At 42.5% G+C, this 18,624-nt stretch overlaps 2 protein-coding genes across 4 annotated transcripts in view; one reads left to right on the top strand and one right to left on the bottom strand.

The window, feature by feature from the left end:
- The window catches only part of pag1 (phosphoprotein membrane anchor with glycosphingolipid microdomains 1), a 70,955-nt gene that overhangs the window by 2,895 nt on the left and 49,436 nt on the right, over positions 1–18,624 (top strand). The gene's annotated exons all lie outside the window — the stretch shown is intronic.
- Positions 1,539–17,489, bottom strand: LOC129164593 (protein spire homolog 1-like). Of its 2 annotated transcripts, none has more exons than XM_054745179.2 (2): positions 17,084–17,489; positions 1,539–1,825 (listed from the first exon to the last, which is right to left on the bottom strand). In XM_054745179.2, exons 1-2 carry the CDS (start codon positions 17,345–17,347, stop codon positions 1,685–1,687), a joined length of 405 nt encoding a protein of 134 aa, XP_054601154.2. In that variant the 5' UTR covers positions 17,348–17,489; the 3' UTR covers positions 1,539–1,684. The 2 variants fall into 2 exon arrangements, 1 of the variants encoding a protein (XP_054601154.2); XR_008564135.2 differs by lacking the exon at positions 17,084–17,489 and adding an exon at positions 2,841–2,925 and having other exon boundaries at positions 1,756–1,825.

Genomic DNA, 18,624 nt, shown 5'->3' with positions numbered 1-18,624 from the left:
CACACACACTTCTCTCTCTCCCTCTCCTTCAGCTAGTGTTGATGTGCTCGGTTGTTGAATATGCTGGCAGATTCCCTGCAGCAGTCTGGCTGTCACACAAGTTGACATTCACTTCAGCAAACACAATTTGCACATTGTCTGAGCTTCCCCTAGCATTCGCTGCATTTCCTCGCGCCACACGCTAAACTTTGATGAGAGGTTCTCTGTTTTCACAGTATGTTTTCATACAGGCGTGGTAAATATTTTTTCCCAGAACTGTCATGAAACTGGTTACCGTTTATGTAAGATGTGTTCTTTTATTAACAGCAGCGGCGAAAGCAATTCAGCTTTTAATCCAGCGTGGACTCTGAGGGATTTAAAGCGCGTAAGCAGCTCAGCCTTTGTGCTATTATGTTCGTATTGTTTCGGAAACTATCAGGGAGGCTTTTTGCAGCTTCAATTAGACACATGTCAGGAGGGTCAGAGTGGGATGTCCGCGCATCACTAAGTCCCTGTCACCCCGTAAGCGAGCTGCTGCGAGGCAGCGAACGGCAAATGCTTTGGGACAGTTTTAATGTTGAAGTCGCGCTGCTAATGCTGGAATTGGGAAGGTGACCGGGATGGGCACATGCAGCTGTTGCACCAACAGGAGACTGGAGGAGGAGTGTCACGTTAGAGAAGGGAAATCACTAAAAAAGAGGGACAGTGTCATTTTATGGTAACTTAAAGTGACGACCTGTATTTTCCCTGGTGACGGGGCAGTACATACCTAAATTATAGCAAGAAGGCAGTGTTTTTGTGTTAGTATAAGATCCTACCAACGGGTGCCCTTAAGGGTCAAAAATCCCTGGGAGTGCAACCTCCAGCTAAATGACAAGCACGTCAGACTCCTTTTCATCACTGGCAACAAGCGAAGAGGTAAATGTGTAAAACAACAACGTTTATGCACGGTGAAGGTTTTGTAACTGCTTGTTACAAATGAGAAAATGCATTTTGTCTTCACAGGCTCCTGTAGAAGGACACATGGCATCTAATATGGCGTCGCCCAGAGACTTAGACCAGCTCCCGTGTATTTTAGACCTGGTTTTTGTGGTTATATGTTACGAAGCCACCAATATTTTTCAACAACTGAGCATCGTTTTGTTCATTTTCACCAACATTTAGACGGATTATTCCAGAGATTAATGGTAAAAAGTACACATTGCCTCTTTAATGTACCACTTTACTTGTTGATTGTACTTTTTGTTCAAGTTTCTGTTACGCCTGATTCACACCGACTGTGGAACAAATGCGGCATGGCTTCTGCACGGCCTCCGGGCGGACTGCGGCTTGTGAACAGACATTCAGATAATTTGCTTCTTCAAAAAGCACCAAATCTCAGAGCTTCGTGCAATAACAACTACGCATTTTGAGAAATTCTGGTAAGCAAAAGACCTACTTGTCTTCTCGGTCATGTTACTTTTGTTTGACACTGGAATTTGACATTACAAGTTTAAAGACATACTTGTAACAATAACGTGAACTATCCTGCACTGTAAACTGATATCGCTGTCATTAATAATTAAAGACAAGCCCCAAAAAATTATGCAACATAGGTTTTATTTTGAAATGCACTGGATGCACCTTACTCACAATTCATGGCAGCATTCTACGTAAACAGATGAATACTAAACACAAATGCAGCTCATTGATTTTAAACGCACTCTTATAAGCGTGTCTTATAAAATAAACTTACTGTGGTTGATCCAGAGAGCTGCCATATTGGATGTCGAGGTCGGGGTTTTGAAGTTTCTCCGACTTTCTGACTTGGGGGTCCAGCTTTGGGGGGTGTTTCAGTGGATTTTTCCTACGCAAAAGATTTTCAAGTTGGACAAAGTGAACACACAATTACTCGGTGTAAATCAGGCGTGAGCCAATCAGAGATGGCACATTTGCATATGGTGAATATTAGTGAGTAAGGCTCGTAGTCCCACTCCTCTGACGAACTTCTACTCCCGAAAACAGGAGCGCCAGAGCTTTTTTTCCACTGAAAACGATTCACAAGACATTCATTCATGGCTAGCGGTCACTAGCCTAGTGAACTAGACCAAATTCTTGCTTTGCAAAGTTTGGTCTAGGAACGCTCCACTGGAACCTCCGCAGCCCCTAACAGCATTCTGGCTGGCCAATCACAGCTCTCTAGAGGGGTTTCAAACACATAAAGAGCTGTGATTGGTCGGTAATGGTGGGCCAATCATAGTGCTCTATCTGCTTAGTGAACAAATCACAGAGCTTTATCCGCTTTGTGGGCCAATCAGGGCACTCTATATGCCTGGTGGGTGGGATGATGCAACAGAGGGAAACAAGATGGCGACAGCTCGTTTGAAATGGCTTTTACATCCATTTTGGACTATTAGAACTTGGGCTTCATTAGAATCAGGAGCAGATAGATGTATTTAAAGTGCATTTTTTTAGAAAAAATGATGTGTTTTCTCCTTCTCCAACTGCGGGCCGCCTCATTTACCGATAGCTGTTGCGGTGAGTATGTCACATTCATTGTCCCGTAGCATGCGGAGATCATTTGAAAGACAACGGTAGAACCCGCCCCACAACCGAGAGCCGTCAATGGAGCGTTGCCAGACTAAATAATATATTTATTTATTCTGGCTTGCCAGGCTAAGAGATCACAGCAAATCTCCTGAAAAAAAAACTATATGAGTGAATAAGATCTTTAATTTACGTTAACCTGATCTGTCAAATGAAGGAAACAGAAGATAAGTTGACTAATTTCATGAAACAAGACTAATCTTTTCTAACACTTGATCCTAACTTCCCGTGTTTAAATCTGCACGAGCAAAACCGACTCATCTGCTCACAACGACCTGTAGGTCCTCCTGCGGAAAGGATGAATTCGTCTGACTGCTCTGCGAGCCGAGCTTCATCACCGCCTGCCAAGGTGTCGTTTAGCAGACCAAACACATTTCACAGTCACTTAAGCTTTAACAAGCGAGCGCTTCGTGCCCATCGTTCGAAGGCAAACAGTGGAGTGTGTGGTCGCGCTCCCAAGATTTTACAATTACGCCGCCTGCCCCGTTTGACACTCCTGTCCATCTCAGGCCCGAACACGGAAAGAAATTAAACTGAAGATTGCTGTTGCTGTGACTAGCAATGAATGTTTGAGTGCTCGACCTGCTCTGAGCTGAATAAAGTTCACTTTCACATGTAGCTTTTTTGAATCCTTACTGTGACAAAAACAAGTGAAGCAGATTAGCTAAATGTAATTATTCACCTGTTCTTAGAAGCCAGAAAGGGAACGGCTCAGTGTTTGCTTCCCCCGAGTTTAATATTTAAGCAGCCGCACAGAGATACCACCACATGTTTACTGTTTTATCACGCCAATCTAAAAGTTGTTGCAGCTTAAAAAACGTCTGAAGTATCAGAAGAGCGTAACACGCGAGAACCACTTGTGCATTCGGTGGTGATTTGACAGGAAACTAGCTGCAGATTATCACGGCATCAGAAGTGCTTTGTAACCTCAGCGAACTTTGTGTTAAAGTGATCATTGAGCACCCATTTCCTGCTTATTCATAGGTTAACACATCTGTTGATTTCATTTGAAAAGAACGTTATTAAAATCCATAATTTATGCATAAACGATAACCTAACTTGTTGGTCCTTGGAAGTATTCCTCTGTGATGCTTTATGTTGGTTTCTGTCTCTTTAAGGCCCTTGGATAAAGGCTGAGTCTGCTCTGATTGGTTCATAGACTGGTTGGCGTGCTTTCCTGATTAATTCATTCACTGCCAGCCGTTTCCTGATCAGAAAAGCCCTTCGCTGCCAGCATTTTTCAGCATTTTCACTGTTTTTTAAGAGTCACAGAACATTACGCTCTCTAATGATGTCACCGCCGAAACAACCAAAACAAAGAGTAGACTCACTTCTTACATCAGGAAGAATCCACCTGTTTCCAGCGTTATCCGTTCTTTCATAATCCGTTGTTGAATTGTGATCGGCAGAAGCTTTTCCGGTTCGCGCCTCACCTTTTTTACGGCAGCGTCCCAAAACGATCTCCTAACACATGGATTTTCTGCTTCCTGATCATGTTACGTGTGACGTACGCGGATGAAGATCGGCTTTAGAGCTGGGATGTTTGTTCTCACGGTGCGGGGGCTCGTTCCGATGCCCACACAGTAAAAAAAAAAAAAAATGCAAATGACGACTTTAGCTGTCAATGGCAGTGAATGAGTTAAAGAAATCTGTGGTTAGTTATTTAATATTTAAAGAACACCATGATTGGGTGCAAGTGAGTAGGCGTGACACCTCGATTGTTGACTCTTGCTGTGTCCAAATTCAGGGGTAGCATCCTTGTAAGGCCTGTTCTACCCGGTCAACATAGGCAGTGAATTTCTTTGACTGCTATGGCTGGAAGTGTGAATTTCGACGGTCTAGCCATCAGCGTGCGACATGTCGCCTAGCAACCACGATGGCGCTAAACAGAAGTTAAAGCTACACTTAAAGGTAGGCGTTAGGTTTGGCCTGTATCTAAAATTTAATACCATTAAACTTCCTCTACATTTTTATCAGTAACGGTATTACCGTTACTGATAAAAAATTATGACGTAAAACTCAAGTTGCATTACCAAACTGTTGGCTTGAACCTTCACCGTCCAGAAACTGAATCCCAAACACTATTACTACAGAGAAAATAACAACATAACACATAATATTAACAACTTACATTTACTGTGCGTCGTCCATGACGCTTGGCCTGGCGGGGGTCCAAGCAAGGCCTGGCCGCCCGCCAGCCTTAAAGCGCTGGGAGAAACCCAACAATAGAATACCTATTTATCAAACACACCTTTATTTTGAAATTTGTTTTATTTTGGAGGTTCACTGACCTGCTGTTCCTGCAAATTCCTAAACGTGTCAAATGAAGAAGTTAGTGGCGAGCAGTGAGAAAACAGGTGTTCAATCACTTGTGATATTATTTTTACCCATCAGAAATCAAAATGATATTGATACCTCGGATCACAGTCTACTGTACCAATATAGTATTGTATTGTGATCAAACTAGAGATCTAGAGGCAGTACATGATGAAAAACCTGCCATGCAAACAAAATTGTTTACGGGGATTTTTATCAGAATTATGGTCCAAAAATCTACTTATAAACAACTTATGGATACAACAAAAAGCCTAACAGCACAGTACAGCACTTCCCCCACGCTTTATAAGCCTGGCGGCCCGCCAGGCTTTGCTTGGCCACCTGCCAGGCTAAGCGTCGTGCCCCGCCCAGCCCCCCCCCGACCCTACCGTGACCGCTGACACGAACGGCCCAACGAAACTAGAGCCCTTCATCAGCTGACACTGGTGAGAGACAGCAGCGGAACGTGTGTGCTTTCTCCTAGAAGTCCTCTCACACCTGATATGGTTCTCCTCCCTCTGGACTGTTGCTGCGATTTTTGAAGAGCTTTTCCAGTTCGAACAGCTGCTCTAGGCTCTGGTATTATTCTATATCAGGCCCTGCGAGGCTCTCGTCATGGAAACTCTAATGTTGAAACAAGACGGTGGCGCAGTGGTTAGCACTGTTGCCTCGCAGCACGAAGGTCGCAGGTTCGAAACTCGGCTGCGGCCTTTCTGCGTGGAGTTGCGTGTTCTCCCCATGCATGCGTGGGTTTCCTCCGGGCACTCCGGTTTCCCCCACAGATCACAACATGCCCTATAGGTTATAAATTGTAAGTCGCTTTGGATAAAAGCGTCTGCTAAGTGAATAAACACAATAATAAACACAATAATAAACACAAGAATAAAAAAGAGAACCCATTTCAGTAAAGAACAAGAGGCCACAACAATATTTGACAGACAAAACAAGCAGTAAGCAGTAGCTTACTAGCAGGCTACCATGCTTTTTATTACTCTTTGTACTGAAAATAATCAATAAAGTAACATTTTAAAACATACTTCGTTACCATATGAATAAGTTAAAACAAATGATTAAAGTTAGATGTTTATATTGTTTATTTTTCACCTACCGGTGCCTCCGCCGTATTGATTAACGTGAACAGCGACCGGTGTACTGCTTTGTGTTGTTCGCCGTGGCAGAGCACGTTCACATATCCGGAGGGGCGTGGACTAATGATCACACCTGATGGGAGGGGTGAGAGTTCTGGGACCGTTTTGGTGTAAGCTAGCTAGCAGGCCTAGTTTGTTTGGAAAAAGCATTCCAGCACCTTTAACTCACTTTCTGGGACAAACCCTGCAGCAGCATTAAGCTTTTAGTTATTTTACTGCCAAATATTGATATACTTGCATTACTGTAATCATCTCCCGCTTTGTCCACCATTTTTGCAAGAACAAACATCTCACCTTCGGCCTGCAGTGAGTCCTGGGATAGCCGTTTGCTAGTAAAGATACGCTAGGGGAATGACGGGCGCACTTTGATTATCCTTTGAATTTGGAAAGCCTTGTTGCTTTGCCGTGACTTACCCTCTGGTTCTAAAAATACAAGATGGCGGCTCCCATTAACGAGATATTACAGCTTTACTTTTCAACAACAGAATAAAGGCAGATATTTTACATGCCTGCTGATTTTAGGTTGACTTAAACCAACTTCATATTGTTACTTAACATTTGTGGACTCACCCATCTTGACACGTGACGAGGAAGACTGTTGTTGGTTTAACGTCCGGGAAACAGGAGAGAATGTCCCGACTAGTAGAAGCTAACCATTAGCATGAGTCATTAGTAGAGTTGCGTTTCTGTTGGCCAGTCAGAGGCGAGATGCCCAAATATCAGGAAATAATAATCCAGATCTTGTCTACTTTCCCCTCTGGCTGAATTCTCCATGCTGAAACTGTTGCACTGGAGCTTTGTTCCCCTGAGGTCGACTTACAAGGCGTTCATGTTTCAAAACTCAGAAAAGGCCTGAAAAACTGCAGTCTGCTCATTTATGCTAGACGGTGACGTAAATTTGAATTATGGTGATGTAAACAAGTATCTGAACTAAGAACGTTGGTAACTTGATGTAGACTTAGAGATGTTTCAGGCACAGAAATGTGTGGAACAAACACATCACGGATTTATTTAGAGTTTTCAGAGCCACAAAAACAACAAATGCTTTTAATTTAAACGTTCACTGCAGGCCACCTTTGTTAGCCTGCGATGACCCCTTAGATCCAGCCTCCCATGCAGTGATGCTTATTTATTTAAATCCTGTAATTTTGCTAGATGGGGATCGTTGTTTCAGGCTGTCGTTGGTGGAGAAACCGTCGTCAGCGTCGCTCTTGTTCGCTCCATCAAATCAAAGGCGGCCGCTGAAAACCTGCTTCTGTTTCTCCGCTTTGAAAGATCAAATGGTTCAGAGCGAATCAGAGAGCAGCGAGGGGATGGAGAGGAAGTGAAATGCTATTAGAGCGCTCAGATAAGGGAATAAAAAATGAGAAAGCTATTCTTATAATAAAAAGTTGATATTGATCTACGAGTCGGAGACTCCTCTTTGCTCCTCAACACTTCTGATCTTTGCTAAATAGATTTTTAATCTGTTTCCTTCCTTCAAAAAGGACTCTCATTTTTCTCTCTCGCTCTCTTTTTATTAAACACCCTTTGTTGGAGCTGCTCAGACTGCCAGTTTGCTGATCTTTGAGTTGAGAACATCAGAGAACGAAAGCTGGAGAATTGATTGCGTTTGCTTACCTCTGGCTCCTCAACTGCACCAGGAAACGCTCTCAGACCTTTATTTACTAGAACCAAACCTCTCAAAACACAAACACGGGGGCAACAGTGGGAAGTACACCTTTGAAGACGGGTTTGATGATTTTATTCACGAAGCCACGAGGCGGCAGCGTAGAGAAGTCGCCACCAATCTCCGGTTGTAATTTTGTCTAGACGGAAAATCAAACACGTGTGCTTTTTACGTGGTGATGAACTTTGTCCTGATGTACGGTTGCTGTAGACACTTATTGACTAGTCCTCACTCAGAAAACATACAGCTACAAGTGCATGTAAACCTCAAATATCTGAATGCAAGAGTGTGAAGTCTCTAAATCCAGTTTTCCTTGTGCCCACACTGTTCTGCTCAAACACTTGCAGCACACACACAGCGGACCGTAGCAATTTCCTCCTGGATAGCAGGGTGTTTCAGCCGGTGTTTGACTCCTCAGCAGCCCAGAAACTGGCCTTAGATCTGTGCTGAAGGACAGCAAAAGTGTTTAGAGCAGGTAAATAGCTGCAGTGCAGTTAAATGGAATTGCCTCGAGGGAAATCGAAGTCACTTTAACGAAAAACTCTAGATAAAACTGTGTATTACCCTGTGGTTGCTGCTTTTAGGCATGGAAAACTCTGTTCTGGGTATCAGATAATCTACATTTTGCCCCAGATGCCCCTAAAAAGTAACTAAACTTGAATGAAATTGAATATAAAATAGCATTGTATTAGTAAATCTTCAGCGGACTGAAAACAAAGTCTAAATTAAACATCTTGATGGTCTAGAGCTGAAGATTTTGGAATACTTTTCTCTGTGAGGTCAGTATTCGTGCCAGACTGACCTCAAAAGCTTCAAAAAAGTAGCTTAGTAACCTAGACCAACGGTAGCAAAAGATTCTGCACTGAAGTAGAGGTCGACCAATATTGGTTTTTCTATTGCCGATAAGTAAAGGTCATGGTCGGCTGATGGCCGATTTGTGCTGCCATTATTTTGGCTGATTTTTATGGCCGATATCTCAGTCAATCAATCAATCAATCTGGGTGTTTCCCACCTTATTTTCATGCTAAAATGCCACAAATAACATCAGTCGATGCACAAAATTTCAGAAGCTGAGTTCGTTTTTGAAAACTGAATCTAATCAGCTGTTAAATCTTAATTTTGTGCACTGCTGTGTTAAAATCAGACATCTAACTAGAGTTAATCAAAATATCAGTTAACCAACCAAGGATTAAATATTAAAAACTGCTAAATAAAAAGAAATTTTATTTGGAAATGGTTTTTTTTTGGTACAATTCTGCAACAGAACCAGGTTTCCCGGGGATTGTCTGACTACAAAATCGTCTTTACTAAGGAGGTATGTCGGCCGATGCTGATATACAAAAATATATATCGGCTAACCGATATATCGGTTTACCTCTATTCTGGTGGTCGGTCTAGCCATGCTCCATTGTAGCCTCAGCAGGTCTACCATTGGCCTGAACAGTTTTGTGTTTAGCCAATCACAGCACTTTACATTTTTTTGATGAGCTTAGCGCCGGAGCTGCGAGAGAGTAAAAACGACAAAGATGGCGTCAGCTCAGGAATGACGCTTATTTGAAATGGCGTTGGCATCAACATTGGACAATTTAGAGCTGGGCTTTTCTTTGAGACATGAGCAGAAAGAGGGACTTAAGTTGTTTGTTTTGACACAAGTTGTATTTGCTCCTTGTTCTTCTTCAATGATAAATGGCGGACTACAGTCTGGACACTTAAAAAAACTTTTATTTAAAGATGTTTTTACCTAAATCTTTAATTTTCTTATTTTTAACTCAAATTTGTAATCTTTCATCAGTTTATGAAATTTTATAATTTTATGACTTTATTTTTTCTGATGTTAATCTACTTCTGTTTTGAGATCATTATGATTTTATGCTTTTGCATTTTGGAGCACTTGACCCTCACGTTCGACCTAGAAATCCACACAACTTCATCTCATCCTGATGAGGATCTCATGTACCTTCCCATGCTGGAAGCTTAATTCATAATTTTAACATCTGCTACCTTGAAAGGATGTCGCTCTTGACCTCGTGTAGCGCATGCAGACCTGGGTGTGGACACACATCAACATCCTTTCTGTAAGCGAGAAGGTTGTGTTTGTTTCCTGGGCTTTATAACCCAACATCAACACTTTTAAAACGGTTCAGATCAGCTGAAAGCTTGTCATGTACGAACGACAGTCATGGAAACATCTTGGTGGTGTGTGTACGCTGTCGTCCCTCCTTGATGTAATGTGCTACACGCACACACACACACACACACACACACACACACACACACACACACACACACACACACACACACACACACACACACGTAAAGCAAAATCTCACACAACCAGAGGCCTGCATGCACGCTTCTACACACACACACACACACACACACACACACACACACACACACACACACACACACACACACACACACACACACACACACACACACACACACACACACACACACACACACACACACACACACACACACGTAAAGCAAAATCTCACACAACCAGAGGCCTGCATGCACGCTTCTCTCCCTCATAATGAGCCTTATCTGTATTCAGCTCCACGCACAAGTTTTGTCTCCATGAGAACAATTTGGGACTCTTTTGTCGAGTCATTCTCATCTTTGTGTTGGCCTCCATGTTGGATTGAACTTTGTGTCCTTCTGCATAAGGAAGAAGTAAGGCAAACAACACTTCCATAACTGGCACTTTTTAGTTCTGGCCTTGTTTACGTGTTTCCATGGCAACACCTGGAGGGTTGTATGGGTAAATGATTTCTAAAGAAAGCGTGATATGAAAAATTTGCCATGAAGTACAGCCTTAGTTTAGCATCCTAATCATTTAAACCAAATATGATTTATTGATGACAATAAGTATTTTTGATATATTGTGCCACTTTACTCACGATCAATTCCACTTTAATTCCTCTATAATTGCTCTTTGAACAAGTAAATCAAGTGTTCAGGGTATTTCCTCTCTCTGAAAATTAGTTATGCATCCCTTATTGGAAACCAAGTTCACTGTTGGCATTTCGTTTTGGAGAATTGTAGAAATAGGAAGTACAGACTGCGCTTTGCAAAACAGAGGTTAGAGCTCTTAGTGTCACCATCTCCTGTCCTCGAGGACTACCATACTATTACCTTCCTGTTGCCGTCCTGTTACCATCCTGTTGCCATCCTGTTACCATCCTGTTACAATCCTGCTACATTCCTGTTACCATCCTTTTGCCATCCTGTTACAATCCTGTTACAATCCTGCTACATTTCTGTTACAATCCTGTTACAATCCTGCTACATTTCTGTTACAATCCTGTTACAATCCTGCTAAATTCCTGTTACCATCCTGTTGCTATCCTATTACCATCCTGTTGCCATCCTGTTACCATCCTGTTACATTCCTGTTACAGTCCTGTTGCAATCCTGTTGCCATCCGCTTGCCATCCTATTACCATCCTGTTGCCATCCTGTTACAATCCTGCTACATTCCTGTTACCGTCCTGTTGCCATCCTGTTGCCATCCTGTTACCATCCTGTTGCCATCCTGTTACAATCCTGCTACATTCCTGTTACAATCCTGCTACATTCCTGTTACCATCCTGTTAGAATCCTGTTGCCATTCTGTTACCATCCTGTTACCATCCTGTTGCCATCCTGTTACCATCCTGTTGCCATCCTGTTGCCGTCCTGTTACCATCCTCTTGCCATCCTGTTACCATCCTCTTGCCATCCTGTTGCCGTGCTGTTACCATCCTCTTGCCATCCTATTACCATCCTGTTGCCATCCTGTTACCGTCCTGTTGCCATCCTGTTGCCATCCTATTACCATCCTGTTACCATCCTGTTGCCATCTTGTTACCATCCTGTTGCCATCTTGTTACCATCCTCTTGCCATCCTGTTACCGTCCTGTTGCCATCCAGTTACCATCCTCTTGCCATCCTGTTACCATCCTGTTGCCATCTTGTTGCCATCCTGTTGCCATCCTATTACCATCCTGTTGCCATCCTGTTACCGTCCTGTTGCCATCCTGTTGCCATCCTATTACCGTCCTGTTGCCATCCTGTTGCCATCCTATTACCGTCCTGTTGCCATCCTGTTACAATCCTGCTACATTCCTGTTACCATCCTGTTGTAGCATCCTGTTGCCATCCATGAAGTCTGGTTTGTCTTGTTAAAAAAGTATCTGAACCTAAAGGGAAAACTCTCCTTTACTGGTTCATCTGTGTTTCAGTCCTCATCCGTGGTCTTGAGGTTTGGATTGTGTCAAAAAGAACCAGATGTGCCGTAGCAATAAGATGAGGAATTCTAGTGTTGCTACTTCTCATTAAAAAGGAGGCAGCTATGGTGGTTAAGGCATCTGATTATGATACTGGAAGGAGATCTGGTCCACACTCAAGACTTGTTGGAGAGATAAATAGATCTTATCTGGTTTGGGAATGACTCAGGAGTAGCTGGTAAGAGGGATATGTGGGCATTCTTCTTGAATAAGCAATGGAAATTGGGTGGATGGATGGTGATACACAATATGTTAACTTGTCACATAAACTTGTTTAGGTATAGTCAACACCCAGGATCAGCTCAGCTGGACCCTTTATTAAGAATAAACAAAGATTTGTGCAACAGAATCATGTGATGGTTTTGCTTGTGTGACTCTTGAACTCGACCACCTCAGATCTTGAAATCTACCGTTTCATCAGCCCACGAGACTTGACCCCCTCAAGCTGCCGTTCAGTAACGCGTTGAACATCATGTGCTCAGGGAGAGAGAGTGCATCTTTTCATCAGCCGATTTGGAGCTAAATGAGGAAAACCATTAAGGAAAATAAACCACAAAGAGTCGACTGTTGGTTAGTTCTTTGCCATTTCTATATAGATGTGTAATATTTGTCTGTGTTGACGTGTGAGCTTCAGTCTGGTTGGTTCTTGTCTTTAGGTGCCATCAGGTGATGGATGGGATGAACCGATGATTAGCTGCCATCCATCATGGAAGACCCCAGGCTGTCTTGACACTATTTCCCACATTTTCTCTCTCTATTTGTCACTCCTTCATTCTTTTCGAATCTTACTTTTCCTCTTTGACCCTTTTCTCAGTTTTCATCTTGAAATCAAATTCTCCTCCTTTGAATTCCTTTTGCCATTTCCCCCAATTTGCTTCCTATTCCTCTTCCTGTCGTATACCCTTCCCCTGCTGGAGTCCTTTAGGTAATTTTTTGTTTAAAAGCAGATATAGAAAGACACCGTGTCCTGTTTACAAATTAAAGCGCACCTCCCTCTTCCCTTTTCCCAAACACACTCGTTATAGGAAATGCCCTCGTTATCTCGTTTGTTACCAGCGTATTAATTTAAGCCGCAGACAAACACGCTCTGCTGTGTCTGATAAAACTCACTTTGCACTAGGACAACCTCTTTGGATGACTTTTACACCCCAATTTTCTGCGTGTTATTGGAGTAGCGCGGCATAACGAGCAGATAAGTGGGAAATGTGGTGAGTGAGAGGAAGGCATTGTGAGGTGAATATCAGGTGTTCAGGTAATGGGAGGCTTGGGCACTGATCTACTTATTTTAACTGACTAACAGTGTTTGATTGGTAAACTGTTGTGAATGTGTGTATTTCCTTATTTTATTTATTAATCATGAATGACAGGTGCAGTTTGTTTCCTTTTCTTTAGGGTTTTTAGGAAATATTTTATCAGCATTTTATCAACTTGAGGTCTGAACTTGACGTGAGCCAGTGAAACATCTTGATCTTTTTTGTGCGGGGGCGTCTTGCCCTCCTGCTTGCTTCAGGGAAGGCCTCAGCCTCTGCCTCACGTTAAAAGAGTTACAGCCTAGATGGCAGAGGGTAGCAGAGACGCTTAACTGTCGGTTTCCGGCTGAAAGTGCCCGCCAACCTCTATTAACTTTAGGTTAGCTCAGTTAGCTCATAGCTACATGGGCTCAGAGTTTGATGGGTGTTAATCATATTCCCCACCCCCCTATCCCCTCTCAGCTTTACCTCTTTACCCATTTTCGTATTTTCCGGAAATGACGAGACACGTGACACAACCAAGATCCACCCACTGGGCTTCAGTTTGGCTCTTCAGAAACCTACAGGTGACATCACAGAGGCTCCCTCTGTCTTTTCTATACAGTCTGTGGCTGCAGCCCATATCATCAGCCCTCCACCACCATGCTTGACAGTGATATGCTGTGCTTGATCCTTTTGTACAACATGCTAACCAAGTCCTGTAGACTCAGTGACGTCGTTCTTAAAGTGACAGTGTGTATTTTTCCTGGCGATGGGGGGCAGTATATACCTAAATCGTTGCAAGCAAGCATTATTTTTGTATTGGAGTAAGACCTTACCAACGGATACCCATTAGGTTCAAAAAGCCCTGGGGAGAGCAAACTTTAGCAAAATAACAAACACATCAGACCCCCTTTCATCACTGGCAACAAGTAAAGATGTAAATGTGTAAAGCAACATTTAAGAATGACGAAAGTTTAGTAACCATTTGTTACAAATCAGTAAATGCATTTTGTCCTCATGGGCTCCTGTAGAAAGAAACATGGCATCTAACATGGCGCCGCCCAGAAACTTACCTGCTCCCATGTATTTTAGACCTGATTTTTATGAAGCCGCCAATATTTTTCAACAACTGGGCATCATTTCATTCATTTTCAACAACATTTTGATGAATATTTCCAGAAATTAATGGTAAAAACTACACATTGTGTCAAAGTCTTTTGTGTTTTGGATTGACTTTGTTTTCCATTGCAGCCACCAGCATCAATTAAAGAACTGGATGGTTTTGAGTTTTCTTTTATTGTTCTCGGCTCTAATTGTTAGAAGCTATTATCCGGCTGGCGCTGCTGTTTTGGGTAATTCTATCAGCGTGTTTTTCTGGGGATGGCCCGCAGCTTTATTGCAAATGAGTGTTTATAAATGGCAAGGATGGTGTTTGTTAATGGACTTCAGGGCATGATATCCCCAGAGCGTGCATTTGTGAGAGGACGGCATCGAGCAACACCCTAACCCATCATCACATGAGATGAGAAATGGTAAAAACTCAAATAAATAGCAATTAAAGTCATTCTATGTTTTTATGATGGTTTTTTATTTCCCGAAGTAACCATTAGTTGATATTTGCTTGTCATTCAGGGAATTTACTCCAGGCCTTCCTTTGTTTTTCCAGTCGCCGCTCCTCCTTCCTTCCTCGGTCTCTGCTGTGGCGAGCTGTTTGAATGGGTTGCTTGTTTGCTTTCGCTGGCTGCTGAATATTCACGTCTGCCCAGAAAAACACGATGGCAAAACGTGGACAGACGAGAGGGGGAAAAACAAAGAAAAGATGCAGCGGCAGAATGTGAAGCAGTCGGAGATTTAGTTCTGCAAGTGTGAGTAAATAGAGCTGGAGAGAAGATGTTTTAGCCAAGAGGAAGGACAAAGAGCTGCTTGTTCAAACAAACTAAAGGGACTTTCAGTTCCTGGACAGTTGAGTCTGATGTTTTTCTGAGATTATACGATAAAAAACTGAAAAGATTTGTCAGGTTTGCCTGGTTAATAAAGGCACTGCTGCTCATTCAGTAAGAACTGCTGCTGGAAGCGGTAGAAATTAAACTTTTTTGCTTTTTTTGGTGCAATTCAGAATCACATGTTCGTAGTCTTTCACACATTCCTACATCCTCAGCTTGTTAAAAAGCAGAAATTTCAAAGCAGGGCAAGAAACATTTGGCAGGTGTGACAAAAAGCCATGAACTTCCTCTTCAGTTTGTTTTCACGTCAACTGACCATAAAACACCTAAACAACTAGAAGCAAACGTTGTTTTTTTATCTCAACATAAATGTATTTGAAAAGGTCCGGTAGCTGTTTGAAAATGTTTGTTAAATCATCAGGTTTCTGAGTGCCTCCTTCAAACCTCAAAGGAAAATGTTTATTTGGGAATAATTCTGGAACTTGTGGTGGAAAAACATCCTAAAATAACACGTGGAAAAGATTTGAGTTATTAATTCTATTGAGAACTTATTTAATCTATTACTCATTTAGCAGTCAGGTCACATAAAGTGCATTCTTAGCCTAAAGACTTTTAGGAGTTTGGAATAAAAGGATGAAAGTTAAGGTTTTCTCTGCGGCATCAACTCTTTCTCAAACAAAAGCCCCTTTTATAAGATAGACCACTGCGTCATTACAGAGTGATAAATCCGAATTTGTGGGTCTCGTAAATGCGGCAAGGAGCAAAGAGGAAAGGTGATGAAACTCCATTCTGATGCGATTAGCCTTGTAGTAATATTGCCGCATAAAGCTTGGTTTATGCTTGACACATTCACTTTCCGCTTGGTGATGCGGCTCGCGGATGGAACGCGCTTCACAACTTGCAGCGTTTATTGTTCGTGTGGCTTGTCTCTGCGGTGAGCCAATATTCTCCCAAACTGTAGGGGGCAGCATGGAGCTCTATGGCATGCATCCAACACTAAACCGTAGTAGAAGTAAAAATTACTGTTGTTTACAACATGGCATTCCAGCAATCTATTTCTCTCCAAGATTTATGTTTATGTTTATGTTTATTTATTTGGCAGACGCTTTTATCCAAAGCGACTTACAATTTATAACCTATAGGGCATGTTGTGATCTGTGGGGGAAACCGGAGTACCCGGAGGAAACTCACGCATGCATGGGGAGAACATGCAGAAAGGCTGCAGCAGAGTTTCGAACCTGAAACCTTCGTGCTGCGAGGCAACAGTGCTAACCACTGCGCCACCATGCAGCCCGGTTGATGAGACAATGTAGTTTGTATCATTAATCTCTGGAAATATCCATCTAAGGTGTTAGAAAATATTGGCGGCTTTGTAACATTTAACCATGAAAATCGGGTCCAAGTACATGGGAGTGGGTGTGAGTCTGAGCGACGCCATATCAGAGGCCACGCTTCCTTCGACGGGATCCCGTGAAGACTAAATGCATTTACAGATTTGTAACAAGCAGTTACAAGATGTTCGCCATTCATGAACGTTGTTGTTTTATACATGAAGCTCTTCGCTCGTTGCCGGTGATGAAAGGGAGTCTGATGTTTGTCATTTTGCTGGAGGTTGATGATCTGACGAAGTACTCGTTCGAAAGTTGCGCTCCCGGGTTTTTTGACCCTAATGGCCATCCGTTGGTAAGGTCGTACTCAAACACAAATCTACTGATTGATTGGAATGACTCAGGTATGTACTGCCCCCTATAGCCAGGAAAAACACATTGTCACTTTAAAAGCAGTGTATCTTTTTTTTTGTTGAGATTTTATATTCAAACATTAAATATCAATTCAGTATCATAACATTAAAAATTGCGATATTTCAGTGCATCAACATTTTTCTTACGTTCCTACTAAACTTGTAAAAAGTCAATTTGTCAAAAGTAAGACCTACCGCAATGATGTCTCTGTAGCTCTGAATCCTGCTGATTGGGCTGGCAGACATAACGAAGGCTAGCTCTTCTTCCTCCCCGTTTTCCTCGCGATCCTCTTCCTCCTCCTCCTCTTCTTCCTCTGTGGCTTCGTAGCCCTCATCAGGACAAGGGTCGCTCTTCGTTTCCTCCATGTTGGTCATCATGTCAATCAGACGCTCCAGCGGGGGGCTTAGCTCCCGCTCTTCGTTGTCTTTGAGGCCAAAATCCAGAGCTTTGTAGATCATGATGCCCAGTGAGTCGATGACCTGCAGGAGATGTTGCGTGAGATGAAACTTGTGTACAGAAACGTTTATAGTGATTGGACTAAAATATGAAAATTCTGCTTTGTGCTACTTTTGCATATTGAGCCAAAACTCTTGATGTTCAATTTGCTTTGAAATTTAAGGTAAACTGCACATCTGGCTAGAGTCATGAATGTTATTAACTGTTAAGTAAAACAAACACATTACACTCAGCTCTGCGCTCCTCCCTTTCTGCTCGGAGCACAATCCACACCCTCATGGGAAAGTTTGTCTGCAGGGTCAAATATGGACAACAAACAAGTACATTCAAACAGACAAGTGTCATCGAACCACGTGTGATTCCAGGCCGCCGCGTGCCTCCCAACAGCGTGATGATCACACTCACTTCCTTGCTGCTTCCTCACATTCATCAGGACGATGTGACCCATCTGTCTGCAGCCTATTTAAATTGATCTAAATGACTCAGAGTACAACAAGACACAATCTGGTAAAAGCTGTCCTTCTCTTCAACCATTTCCCACCCAAACAGACTGCAAACAAGCTTTAAAAACATCAACTTCATAAAATTAAAACATACGTTTGAAACAGCTTTATGATGAATGTGTGGCCACTTAATTAGGCGGTGCAGGTCTGCATCAGAAGCATTTTGTTCAAATCGGGAGGAGCCCACTACGACACTAAAAGTCAAAGGCAATTGTCAATTTTGAGACTGAATTTAATTAAATGACTCATGGCGGCCGAGATCTTGTTCCGTCAGATTTAAGGCGGTAAAACTGCAGCCATCTAGTGGTACGAGTTAGAATGACACCACATATAAAATAGTTAATGTTTATGTTTGTTTATGTTTATTTATTTGGCAGACGTTTTTATCCAACACACAGAAAGCAGAATGAGACCTTTCACTGGTAGCCAGTCCAGAGCAGCCAGCAGCGGAGTAACATGCTCCCACCGTCGTGCTCCGTAGATGAACCTAACTTCATTCATCAATGACTTTTTTTTTCTCCAACTCTCTGAACATAAAACCGGTCAGCTTACTTTACTAAAATGTCCGTAGAGGTAGTGAAACTACAGACTGGAGGATTAACACCGTAAAGCCTTTTTAATCACAATTTTATTTGCCCCCTAGAACAATCTAAAAACAAGATCACTTGAACCTCTTGGTTAGTTTTGTGTCTATTTTAGCTTTGGTGAAGGTAATGCTCAGTCAGCGCCCTGCGGTTCACTCCCAGTCCTGGCAGGTGCCCACTTCAGCTCTTTGG

The sequence above is a fragment of the Nothobranchius furzeri genome, chromosome 19, assembly GCF_043380555.1.
Source record: "Nothobranchius furzeri strain GRZ-AD chromosome 19, NfurGRZ-RIMD1, whole genome shotgun sequence".
Classification (NCBI taxonomy): Eukaryota; Metazoa; Chordata; class Actinopteri; order Cyprinodontiformes; family Nothobranchiidae; genus Nothobranchius; species Nothobranchius furzeri.
Note: the sequence above shows the minus strand (reverse complement) of the source record. Positions and strands in the feature narration are given on the sequence as shown.